This window comes from Morchella sextelata (genome assembly GCF_020137385.1).
Source record: "Morchella sextelata strain SCLS chromosome Unknown scls_7, whole genome shotgun sequence".
Taxonomy (NCBI): domain Eukaryota; kingdom Fungi; phylum Ascomycota; class Pezizomycetes; order Pezizales; family Morchellaceae; genus Morchella; species Morchella sextelata.
In genome coordinates, this window is record NW_025408622.1 from 699,148 (window position 1) to 711,964 (window position 12,817).

At 43.9% G+C, this 12,817-nt stretch overlaps 4 protein-coding genes across 4 annotated transcripts; 2 read left to right on the top strand and 2 right to left on the bottom strand.

Moving 5' to 3' along the window:
• Nucleotides 1–626: 626 nt before the first annotated feature.
• H6S33_011871 (uncharacterized protein) lies at nt 627–3,858 on the bottom strand (the record flags this gene model as incomplete). The annotated part of the gene is made up of 13 exons (XM_044843220.1): nt 627–829; nt 894–1,622; nt 1,679–1,759; nt 1,823–1,980; nt 2,034–2,173; nt 2,237–2,362; nt 2,418–2,455; nt 2,508–2,611; nt 2,664–3,043; nt 3,095–3,463; nt 3,526–3,660; nt 3,739–3,806; nt 3,855–3,858. 13 exons carry the CDS (start codon nt 3,856–3,858, stop codon nt 627–629), a joined length of 2,535 nt encoding a protein of 844 aa, XP_044695539.1.
• A 1,175-nt stretch (nt 3,859–5,033) lies between these two features.
• H6S33_011872 (uncharacterized protein) lies at nt 5,034–9,178 on the top strand (the record flags this gene model as incomplete). Its single annotated transcript, XM_044843221.1, has 14 exons — nt 5,034–5,298; nt 5,358–5,398; nt 5,457–5,532; nt 5,580–5,648; nt 5,709–5,963; nt 6,022–6,485; nt 6,551–6,706; nt 6,758–7,006; nt 7,058–7,165; nt 7,227–7,783; nt 7,836–8,243; nt 8,291–8,396; nt 8,448–8,894; nt 8,954–9,178. The coding sequence occupies 14 exons, from the start codon at nt 5,034–5,036 to the stop codon at nt 9,176–9,178; spliced, it is 3,426 nt and encodes a 1,141-aa protein (XP_044695540.1).
• Nucleotides 9,179–9,335: 157 nt separating this feature from the next.
• H6S33_011873 (uncharacterized protein) lies at nt 9,336–9,727 on the bottom strand (the record flags this gene model as incomplete). Its single annotated transcript, XM_044843222.1, has 2 exons — nt 9,336–9,422; nt 9,488–9,727. The coding sequence occupies 2 exons, from the start codon at nt 9,725–9,727 to the stop codon at nt 9,336–9,338; spliced, it is 327 nt and encodes a 108-aa protein (XP_044695541.1).
• A 261-nt stretch (nt 9,728–9,988) lies between these two features.
• On the top strand, nt 9,989–12,024 carry H6S33_011874 (uncharacterized protein; the record flags this gene model as incomplete). The annotated part of the gene is made up of 10 exons (XM_044843223.1): nt 9,989–10,118; nt 10,193–10,302; nt 10,355–10,418; nt 10,473–10,507; nt 10,570–10,727; nt 10,782–10,898; nt 10,952–11,533; nt 11,584–11,604; nt 11,669–11,801; nt 11,872–12,024. 10 exons carry the CDS (start codon nt 9,989–9,991, stop codon nt 12,022–12,024), a joined length of 1,503 nt encoding a protein of 500 aa, XP_044695542.1.
• Nucleotides 12,025–12,817: the final 793 nt, after the last annotated feature.

The following is a 12,817-nucleotide window of genomic DNA, read 5'->3' on the forward strand; positions in this document are numbered from 1 at the left end:
GAACTCCAAATATCCTGTTATCAATATCATTTATGGAAGTCACAAGAGCTCGCGTTTACGCATGCATGTTTCTTAGTCCACGGGTGAGCCATTCGGCTGAGACATGCAGTGATCTCCTACCCCGAAGTTTCAAAAAGTGTTCGTGATTTAGTTTTAATGTCAGTGCGCAGTGTGGCGCACCCGTATTCTTGATGTTATTAATGTTGAGATTCAAAATAAGGAAAAATATATAATATAGTTGGTGACTATATATAAAAGAAGATAGGTCATTGATCTTATTCTTCATTGATTCCGGGCGCCATTGATCACTGGGAAAGTCTTCTCTTGGAGTTTTTTTGATGCTCCGCTACGGTTACCTATGGAGAAATATCTCACTTCGAAATCGGAATCACGAACACTTTTGCAGAGTGGCTGTACGTGTTAAGCCCTACACTTTTTTATACACGCGTTTGCACTGTGTGATGTGCGGTGTCTTATATACCTATTGTAAAAAAATTGAGCTAGACGTCTCCGATATATAGCTGAGTAAATACACATGTGCATGTACATATACATATATAGGGGGGTAAGAGTCGGCCAAAACCACCCTCTCTGCTAAGCAGTCTATAAAAGTTCATGTAGATAGTTTACTCGATGTAAAAAATTACAGTAACCTCATTTGACCAGCCAGATGTTAACCCTAGTTCATTCCATGCAGTCTCGATATCTACTTCAAGCACAGTATCACTCTGTGCGCTTTTCTTAACAGTACTAAATGGAATAACTTGTCCTGAAATCGTTATGAGAAGATTCGAGATATCTCGTGAGGCAAGGTCGGAGATATAAAAGCCTATAATAATAATTAGTAAAATGGTTCTTCCGTCTGATACTCGTCCATATGAACAGGTAATTACCTAGAGTTCCTAGTGCTTTCAGGGTGACTGAAATCATAAAACGCTTAGTCTCGGTCTTTGTGGACCGTTTAGCGATGGCCGCTGCACCAGACATGGCAGATATCACTCCAAATATACCAAAGTAGAACGATTTCTCTGCACCGGCGTGCACAAGTTCAAATACAGGAGTAGCAGTGTAAAATTCCCAACCTCGAGGGAGAAGCGTTGTGCGAATGAGGTTTCCTTGTCCTTTGGTATAAATGCCGCCTATTTTCCCAGTCCTATGAGACCGGATGACGTATTTCGCCTCTAATAACATTCCAGGAAAATCATCGATAGAGATCAGCTCCGAATTTTCCATTTCAGAAATATTGAAAACAGCCATGAAAGAACTTCCTCCAATAGTACCGCAACTATTCCCGACTTTTAGTAGTTGATTACTGTTGTAGGCGATAAATGGATCGATAGGGAGGGCTACACGACTAGGACGTAGAATAACCGTATGTCCTTGAGGAGTGACAGCACTCATCTGTTTGATGAGAGCGATATCATGCTGCCCTGGAGTGTCTGTGATGTAGATAGGGCCACCCGATATACATCGAGCAGCTGCATGAAACCCAGCATATTCAGGTAGAGCTGATTGAAACATATCCCAATCTGGTAGACCATTGAGATGGGAAGTGAATATGTTATTTAAGGCGTTGGCAAAGATATGCCAAGCATGCGAACTTGGAATTTCAGGGAAGAAGTCTGCTCAATTATCAATCTCGATGCCACTGTTGGTTTCAAAATTGGGATTGTATTACCATCAGAATTTCTAAAAAGAACGCGAGGGCCGTTATGTGGCAATAATGCACGGAATAATATATAAGGAGAATGCTCCATGCCTAGAAGAAATGTCAGCAAGCCCATAAATTCGCGCTTATGCCAGGCTGTCGAATATGACTTACAATAGATCACTTTTCTCGAAAACCATTTCAAGCTGTGCAGTTTAAAAGCATCCTGGTATGCACGACTTAAACGTTGACGAACGGTGCCATCATCGAACTCATCAATGGCAGCTTGGTTATCGCATTTGACAGAATCTACTCCAGCACCTACAAGGAACCTTGGGAATTTTAGACATCTCTTAAACCATAAAGAGATTTGCAGTGGTCTTACTCGTAAAAGTCGCTGTACATCCGGCTCACATCAGGCTCGTCAACAACACGGACATCGTGGCCTCCATGCCACTTCACCATAGTACACTTATAGTTGGTGTCGATAGCCCCCCCTGGAGAAATTCCCTCCCAGTATCCCAACTGATCCTCTGGTTAGTTAAAGTTTGTTTGAAAGATTACGACCCTGTATTGCCATGTACTTACCAGAGCATGCCACACTGCTATATGCTTGATATTTTTGAAACGCTTTCTGATCTCTGAGGTTGTGTGCGCCAATCCGTTGGGAAAGTTTTTATTTGCCTCAAATTGAACCCAGCGGCGGTTATCATCCTATATCGGTTAATTTTCACCTTTAGACATCGCAATGAAATCTTTGATTTCCTACCAAGGATTGCCAATTATCATCAATAATGAGGGTAGAAACTAGAAAGAATGTATGAGTACAAAGATGGTAGAAACCTAGGTGAATACTAACCATTTATACCATTGTCGGACAGGTCTTGCAAAGCGGCAATTATCTTTTCTTCAGAAAGTTCACTGCCTATGCCATTCCAAGTGCAATATGCAAGCCCATCAAACCTAGTAGTGCTCAGTATCTTGACATTGGAGAATCATAGGCAGAGGGTACTACCAAGTCTGATACCACGCGGGCAAGAGGGCGGGTTCATCATCGTCTTCCCTTGTCACGTCTTGATTATCCTGAATAATATCCAGTGCTCTGATCATTTCTCTGGCTTGGTAAAACGCAGCGTCGGCCGTCCTTTGATACTCAAGACCAGTTGCCACAATAGCTCGGTGGTGTTCATCCATCAGCCCGTCATTTCTCGTCTTTAAGATGAGCTTCCCGTCAGATGATTGAACGAAGGTTGTGCAATTATCAACACCTGATATTCCAAGAATAACGACATGTCGGCCATCGGAGCGCACATAGCCTGCCATAACAGCATCGCGATCCACTGTGAAGTGAGAGGCGCCTTGACGTGGCCCCATCCACGAAGGGCTCAATTTCACCTGATTATTTTAGAACTTTGCCGGGTTGATAGGAATGGAATCCAGTATTACCAATGCATAAAAGTTTTCCAACAATAAGGGTGCTCCTAGAACCACATTGCTTATTCCAGGGAGAGCAGATCCCGAGACTACATAGAGATCGGTGCCGGAAACGTCACTGGACGCTTTCTTAATTGCGAGATTGGAATTGGTCCCTTCAAACAAACTATCAAATTGAAACTGATCGCTGGGAATGGCATAATTCTTTTGGAAAATGAGACGGCCATCGGTTATTCCCGATTGCTCTTTGCTCCATATCCATGGGCTATTCTCCTCCGGCTTAAATCTAAGTGTAAACTGCAGTGGTTGGATTGATTCGTGATAAATATCTAATCTGTAGGCTCTCCGTTTAAGATCAGACAGGTCGTCGAATCCTGAGATCTATAGAAATATTAGTCCACATCTAATATCCGTGTTTGCATATCAACTAATACGGTAAATACCAGTGAGAGGTCATTACAAGGAGCAAATTCTGCTTCCTGCCATTCTGCACCGGCACTGTACCAAAGCTGCAAAGCCCACCCTTCATCCGTATATCTATTATCCTGTGAGGTTTCTAGCAGAGCTAAAAATTGAACCTTCGGGAATCAAGTCAGCGTCAAAAATCAACTCTGAACTTGGGTCGAGCAGAGATTCGGAGAAGTCAACGGACTTACCGGCTTCCCCCCTTCGTTTTTCATGACAGTTGTCTTCCCGAGTGAGGGCGAAAGAATGACATTGATATCTAGTTTGGCTGTCAGCAACGAAGCATGATGACTTGATTTCAACATACACATTGTGCGGGAGTTTTAGGGCTTTGTTCGTCCTCTGTTCGCCGTTCGTGTTTGGATGTACGTTACCATACACACTTACTTATTAAGTGGATCGAAAAGGTCTGCTTATATGCTATAGAAGAGATCCCCTATACAGCAATACCAGTAGATCTAGGCTGAGGCTAGTGTTTGACGATAGGTATCTAACCGCCGGGATTTATACCCTTGACGTTCGAGTTCTGCGGGTGGAACGGATGAATAATGAACACTGGTAATAAGACTTACGAAAATGGAAGCAATTCTTTCAAAATTATTCGACCAGGCATGCAAAGGTTAGGTTCGCGAGGTCAAGTGGGGACGTTGTGTACCAGCGGAATATATGTTGGTACTTCTTGCGCGTGCACTAATTCAATTAGGTATTCAAGCGGGGAAATATAACTAAGCGAGGGGCGGTCTCTTAGTCGGGAAAATATGGGATTCTTCGATTCTTTTATCCATTGTAGCACAATTGCAACATGACAACTGAAGCCTAGTAGATTATCTCTTATTAGGCTGTATACTTTATGTATGTAGTCTATCCCATAGTAGGATGAAACTTGTCAAACTTGCGACCTCCCTTTTCCAGCTATCACTAGCCTAGTGTGGTAATTGTTGGAAATTCATGATTGGCTCTATTCCGTAAAAAGCAAGACAATTCCCTTATTAAATGGTGCACGGTCCAGGTCGCAAGTTTGACAACTTTCATCCTACTATGGGATAATTATATAATCCAAGTGATCAACTGGAGCAGGTAGGAACCCAACTGACATGTTAAATACAGGTATTATAGATACGGTAGTGGGTGTTGAATTTGTTGTTATAACTCCATAGGGACGATGAGTGATCCCTTGTGATTTAGACGCACACTGAGTGATTCTTTATGATTAGGTCCGGGTCTCTCTCCTTTCGATGGTTTGCCCTGCTAGAACCCTTGATATCGATAAGCTAAGTCTCGCTTCTGATTCGCGAGGCTTGGCGCATATACTGTCGCGGGTTATGTAATTTCACTTTAAGGTAACGGGTGTGCCACCACGCGACGCGACAGTACTACTTCCAGACCCGCCGTACTGGACAGGGACAAAACAACAGATCGTACTACAACATCCCTACCATTTACACTCCCACATACTCAATTGCAAAAATTGCAAAAAATTGCAAAAATGCGGAAGGCCAACACAGAACGCAAGACACCTAAAAAAGGAGATACAGCAAAAAAAGCCCCACCCTCTTCTGGCAAACAGCAGCGTACCCTGTTATCATTTTTTACTCCAAAAGCAGACTCGTCCAGCCCGAAAAAAGAAGCTCAATCATCAATTGGAAATGATGTTGAAATGACTATAGAGGAAGATGTTACTCCAATGGCAATTTCTCCTACGAAGGGTCCTTCACCCAGTGGCGAAGAGACTACTACTAGGAAGCGAAAAGGCAAGCTTTATCTAAAGAAAATTCAGAATTACGCCGCTCACTATCAACGATACATATAGTTGCTTTTGACTACCAACCTTCAAGCCCAACTGCAAAAGTTGTATGTCTTTACACCTGCAATATTGTTGACCTTACTCGGAATTTACATATATTATTAGGCTGCTTGGAAACTCGATAGCGATAAAGAATTGAGTGATCAGGAGGAGGAGGAAGAGGAAAAGCCTCCAGTCAGAAGTACAAAACCCGATTTTTTCCGCGGAGATCTTTTCTAATCGACCTAGATACCAAACGAGCTCGACGAGCTATTAAGGATGATTATGAGGAGGACAATTTTGTGGTCGACGATGACGGTATAACCTACCCACGGCACCTTGGCTCAATTGCTCAAGCTCATTGACTGGGTTGTGTAGAAAGCGATTTAGATTTACCTCAACCCCGGGGTCTAAAGAAGAGGCAGCAGCCATCAGCAGAGCCAACTCCCAAGAAGCTTGCAAGCACATCGAAGTTTGCATTCCGGCCAACAAATGGCAATTCTACCCCCGCCAAGCCTTTCCCTCAACCGAACACTCCAAAGAACCCAAATAATCCAACAACGTCAAAGAAAGAGGGGAAAGAAGTGCGTTACGAATGGTTGGTTGATGTGAGGGATGCCGATAGGAATAAACGTAGGTCATCCACATTCGGATCATCAAGGGTCTGGGAGTTGTGTTGACATAGGTTCAGCCGGTGACCCGGAATATGACCCCAGAACTCTCTTCATACCAGATTATGCGTGGGCCAAGTTTTCCCCATTCGAGAAGCAGTATTGGGAGATAAAGCGCAATCTCTATGACACAGTTGTGTTTTTTATGAAGGGGAAGTTTTTTGAATTGTTTGAAGACGATGCTACCATAGGGCATCAGGAGTTTGATTTGAAGATGACTGAACGCGTCAATATGACAATGGTTGGAGTTCCAGTAACCTCATTTGATATGTGGGCTTCACAATTTATCGCGAAGGGCTACAAAGTTGCACGCATTGACCAGAAAGAGACTGCCTTGGGTAAAGAGATGCGCGAGAAAGGATCTAAACCTGGAAAAGAAGAAAAAATCATCAAGCGCGAGCTAGGTTGCATTTTGACTGGAGGAACTCTAGTAGATGAATCGATGCTACAGGATGATATGGCTACTTATTGCGCCGCAATAAAGGTGAGTCGGACTTTTGTTCTTTGCTGCTGAAGTCGCTACGTCTAATGATTCTGATCCTGGGGTAGGAATCCGTTGAAGATGGAAAACCCTGCTTCGGCATTTGCTTCGTTGATACTTCAACTGGTGAATTCTCGATGTCAGAATTCTCGGATGATCTAGAACTTACCAAGTTTGAAACATTGATTGCACAAATTCGGCCAAGAGAGTTGATCCTTGAAAAGGTAAGATATGTACATTCACGCTACCAATAAACTAGCTGACATTCTGGTCAGGGTCTTATCTCTACTCCAGCTCTTACAATTCTGAAGAGCAACACCCCTTTAACAACCATTTGGAATAAACTCAAACCAAACCAGGAATTCCTAGAGGCAGAAGCAGCGATCCGTGAAGTTATGAGTAAGAATTACTTCCCCAACGAATCAGACGATGAGACGGACAAATGGCCCGAAGCACTTCGTGATTCCAAAGACAAGGAGCTTGTGATGTCTGCATTTGGTGCTCTTTTGTGCTATCTACAAAAAGTATGATCAATGTTTTCATCTTAGCCAGATCATACTAACACTTATTTGTAGCTTCACATTGACCAAGAACTCATCAGTATTGGTAACTTCCGGTGGTACGATCCCATTAGGAAGGCAACATCATTAGTCTTAGATGGACAAACGCTCTTGAATCTTGAAGTAAGATAAAATATGCTTTCACCCCCTCCTATAGTCTTAGTCAGTGGCTTATTGAATTAAGATTTTTGCGAATTCTTATGACGGAGGTTCTCAAGGAACCCTATTTTCATTGCTGAATAGATGTATAACGCCGTTTGGGAAACGGATGTTTAAACAGTGGCTTTGCCATCCGCTTGCTGATGCCGATAAGATAAATGCAAGACTTGATGCCGTTGATGCCCTGAATGCGGACACTGGGTTTCGGGATGCCTTTGTCTCACAATTAAGTAAGATCAATGATCTTGAGCGCCTGATATCTAGGATTCATGCTGGAACCTGCAAAGCTATTGATTTCCTTCGTGTTCTTGAAGGGTTTGAACAAATCCGTGACGCTATGGAAGACATTCAGGCACATGGTGAAGGGGAAGGATTGATTGGAAAGTTGATTTCTAGCATGCCTGATTTGAAGGAATGTTTGCAACCTTGGGAAGCTGCCTTTGACCGCGAGAAAGTTAGGTCTGCGGGTGTTCTAGTGCCTGAAAGAGGCGTAGAGCTCGATTTTGATGAGTCTCAGGACACTGTTGAGGGTATCATTGGCGAGCTTCATGCGGTATTGAAAGAGTACAGTGTTAAACTGAAGTAAGTAAAGTTATAGCGTCCAAAGTAAATGAAAACTCTGACAGTCCTTTAGGTGCAAGGAGCTCAAATTTGCGGATATTGGCAAAGAAATCTACCTCGTCGAAGTACCCTCAAAACATTGGAAAAGTGTTCCTAAGAATTGGGATCAAATGTCCGCAACCCAAAAAATCAAGCGCTTCTATTTCCCCGAAACTAGAAAGCTTGTGAGATCTCTCCGAGAGGCGCAGGAAACCCATGCACAAATCGTTGAAGGTGTTGCAGCCCGCTTCTTCGCAAGATTTGACGTAGATTATTCAAAATGGCTCAGTGCTGTGAAGGTTATTGCCCATTTGGATTGTCTGATCAGCCTCGCCAGGTCGTCTGCCGATCTTGGCGACTTAAGCTGCAGGCCTATTTTTGTTGATACAAAGCGAAGTGTTCTGGACTTTGAAGAACTTCGTCATCCTACTATGGTTTCTAGGTATGGTCTCATGCCGAATTTGAGTATAAGCCAACTAATGTGCTCAGTGTCACGGATTTCATCCCCAACGATATACAATTAGGAGGAGAAAATCCTAATATAACCCTCCTGACCGGAGCAAACGCAGCTGGAAAATCCACAGTCCTCAGAATGGTACGTCAATCTCCCTTTGAAGAATATGTCACAACTAATAATCTGCTGCAGACGTGTGTCGGTGTTATAATGGCCCAAATTGGATGTTATGTTCCTTGTAAATCCGCAAGGCTTACGCCTGTGGATCGTATCATGAGTCGCCTCGGGGCAAATGACAATATTTTTGCAGCTCAAAGTACGTTCTTCGTTGAACTGGCAGAGACGAAGAAAATACTTTCGGAAGCTACACCGCGTTCCCTAGTCATTCTTGATGAACTCGGACGTGGTACATCCTCATATGATGGTGTTGCTGTTGCACAGGCCGTACTTCATCACGTCGCAACTCATATGGGCTGCATTGGGTACTTTGCAACTCATTATCATTCACTGGCGTCGGAGTTTTCACATCATCCCGAGATCGAGGCCAGGCGTATGCAAATCCACGTGGATGAAGAAAATAGGAATATTACTTTCTTATACAAATTGGAGAAGGGTGTTGCTGAAGGTTCTTTTGGAATGGTAAGTTGATTGTGTTCTCGACTATGCACCCAATTTACTGACTTTGTTCCCCTACTCAGCATTGCGCAGCCATGTGTGGTATCAATAAGCGCATCATTGACAGAGCAGAAGAGGCTGCGAGGACCTTTGAACATACTTCGCGTTTGAAGGATAGTTTGGATTCAGCCCGTGCTGGTACTTACATTCCTTTAGGTTTGCAAAGTGATTTGGCTTGGATTCTGAGGGGGAATGATGTTGGTGATGATGCTATGAAGTCAATCGTTCAAGCGATAAAATGTTTATGATGTTTGCATAACTATTAAATGAGTGGCCATTTATTTTAGGTCGGCTGAAGAGTACAGATGTTATATATCCATTTGAACGAACAAGTCTGTATCTATGGATTAGTCAGAGGGCATTTGTCTGTCACATGGATGGTTATTAAATTGTACCTGTGAAATTTTATTTCGCGTAGACAAATGTGCGCAGAGCCTCCACAACGTTTCCTTCACAGGATCTTAAAGCATCTGTTGCCCTTGCCTTCGTCACCTGTAGGAGGAAGAAATGAGTAAAGTTGACAGAAGCTGTCGGAATTGTAGTATTGTAGATTTTACCTCCATCTCCTCCACAATAAGAGCCACATCTGCAGCATTTACTTTCGTTGAAGCGACAGGAGCCGGCTTTGCGGTATTGGCTTTTGTAACGCTGAGATCTTGCATGGCCTTTCCGAGGGCCTCGGCCGACTCATTGTTGACTGCAGCATCGTCACTTGTACTTTCCATGGACTCCATAGCCTTGAAGCGGGCTGCATCTTCGGCATTGGAGGGAACGACGCGTTCTTCGGGTTCGGCCATTGTGCAGAGTTTTCGTGGGGGATTTGCGATGTCCTGTATTGTATATGGGACGAATTTGCGATATTCTTGTTCTCAACTCTGATGATGTTGAGAATTTCCACATCTGGTAGCGGGGTTGCAGCCCACTACGATGTTTGTATTCTAGCCAGATTGGCAGCGGGGACCTGCATGAAACTACCAACCGCACCCCACCTCTTGTCCATTCCACACAAACGCCATCCCGATCAACTACAGGTCTTAGATCACTTTTAAGATAGCAAGATGACCAGTCCCCCTGTCGAACTGCCTCTTAGCCAGGCTGCCAGAAGCGCAGCTGCTCTGAGATCGTCCAATATCGACGCCAGCATTAGTAGTATAGTTGCAAATGACAGCAATGTTTGGAGTCCATCCTGTGAGTTGGACCCTTGGCCCAGGTTACCAGAAACCCTTACGTGATACTAATCATCGTTCTTCTTTGTCTATTAGCCTGGCAGTCAAAGCCAATGAAGCAGAATGTTATCTATGACAACCAAAAAGCTGTCGAGAAAGCCCTTCAAAAGCTGGAATCTTTACCTCCACTTGTGACACCATCGGAGGTAAATTGGAGCCGCTCAACGGTATCGCAATAAACTAATTGAAAAAATTTAGATCGTGAAACTACGTAATTCGTTGAAAGAAGTTGCTCTTGGCAAAGCGTTCCTTTTGCAAGGAGGTAATCTCTTGATGCAGTAAATCTGAAACTACCAGTTGCTAATTTCATTCGCAGGCGATTGCGCCGAATTATTTGATTATTGCTCGGATGTATGGGCGCCCCTCCCAGTTCGCTTCATATATATATATTACAATTGCCTGACACTGTCTAGGGACCAATCGATTCTAAGATTAAACTTCTCCTTCAGATGAGTTTGGTATTGATATGGGGTATGTCTGCTACCTTGCGAAAATGCGCAAAGATTCTTATCCTCTTAGGTGGTAATATTCCTGTGGTACGCATCGCCAGAATGGCTGGCCAGTTCGCCAAGTAGGTTACTATCATCTGTTTCTTATCACCGACAGCCTCTGATGGCCTGGAAAGGCCGAGATCTAGCATGACCGAGGTAGTTGATGGGAAAGAGATACCATCTTTCCGTGGTGATAATATTAACGGGTTTGACCCAGCGGATAGGACTCCTAATCCAGAGCGCCTAGTAACGTAAGTTCTTAAATCACGATCAATTCTTTAAAATTCCCTACTTACTATGAAAGCGCTTATTTTCATTCTGCGGCTACTTTGAACTACGTCCGCGCCCAATTGGCTTCTGGCTTCGCTGATTTGCACCGTCCTTTTGAATGGACCCTTAACCATGTTCAAAATGACCAGACCAAGCAGCTGTATCAGAAAATCGTAGACTCAATCACTGAGACTATACGTTTTATGACCACTATCGGAGCAGACAGAGCACATACTCTCGGAACCGTTGATTTGTATACCTCACACGAAGGACTCCACCTTGAGTATGAACAGAGCTTGACTAGATCCCTCAAGGATCCTGTGGATGGGAAGAATAAATGGTTCAATACATCCGCTCATTTCATCTGGATTGGAGATCGCACTAGACAACTTGATGGTTCTCATGTTGAGTATTTCCGCGGTATCGAGAATCCCATCGGTATCAAGGTCGGCCCTACAATGAAAAATGATGAGCTGGTTGCTTTGCTTGACATTGTCAACCCTAACAAGGAGATTGGCAAAGTGACTTTGATAACTAGATATGGGAAGGATAAGATCCACGATCTATTACCAGGGCATATCAAGGGTATTCAGGGGTCAGGACATGTCGTTATTTGGTCAGTACCCTTTATGTCACAACCAAACAACGGTTTGCTAATTCTCTTAGGCAATGCGATCCCATGCATGGGTATTAATTTCTTTGACTATATGATATTCTGACCTTTCCGGCCCTCATACTAACATGCTACCAGAAACACCCGTTCGTCGGCTGTCGGGGTGAAGACTCGCCAATTCTCATCTATCATGGCAGAGCTTTCTGCAGCCCATGCCATCCATAAGGAACATGGTACTCACCTTGGTGGTGTACATCTTGAATTGACCGGAGTAAGACCGAACCCATACATTCTTGTTACATCAAAGTTGTATACTCATGAAACCTTTCCCCAAAATTTAGGACGCCGTTACCGAGTGTGTTGGGGGCTCTGAGGGTCTCACGGATGAAGATCTCTCTTTGAACTATACTACTTATTGCGATCCTAGACTCAATAACAAGCAAGCTCTCGAGGCTGCTTTCCTTATTGCCGGATGGTATAGAGAACGTTCTTGATGCTACACAGTATTCGATATCCTGCATTAAACACTGTATGATCTGCGTTTTTATCGAGGGTCCTCAGTAGTTCAAAAATTTCATTTGGAGGCATTTTGGTTTCAATCCAAAACTTTTTATCCCGCGTAGCTTTCGGCGGGTCGGAGAGTGATGTGTCGGGGCTTCTGGCTTCAAAAAGCTGGGATTCAAGTATCGGATTTTGTCAAGTCTGCCAAGCCTGCATTTGCAACATCCACTCCTGTTGTCAATTCTCGAGTGATGAACTATGATTAAACGTAATTTCTGACCTCGTATCATTCCCGCTCTGGAAATGATCATTCTTGTATACAAAGCTCTCCGAACCACTGGAAGGACGTACGTAAGTGCCTACTATTGTAGCACCGTGACGAATTACATAGCCGACTTTACTCCGGGCTCGTGTTAGAACCACGCCTCTTTGTTTTATGTCCTGATCACCATCATCCTATACATCACCACTTTCCAACCCGCCCAAATTACAAACCGCGGAAAACTCTTCCATCGAGATCTCCGCACTTACAAGGCTGATCCCCACCCAGGTATCTGCCCCAGAGAATCTCAAGAGAAGGGAAAAACAAACGAATGACAGCAAGGAAAGGTTTTTCAGGAACAGAAACCTATTTTGCTTTTTGTGCATATGCAGGACTAGTCCATCGGGAGGTTGCTATCTATAGCTGATTCGACAGAACAGCGCAACCTGTGTCTTCGTGCAACGTAGCCGGAGCGACCGGGGCTCGTACCGGTAAGTAGTTACGGTACGGGGCTTCGGTTTGGT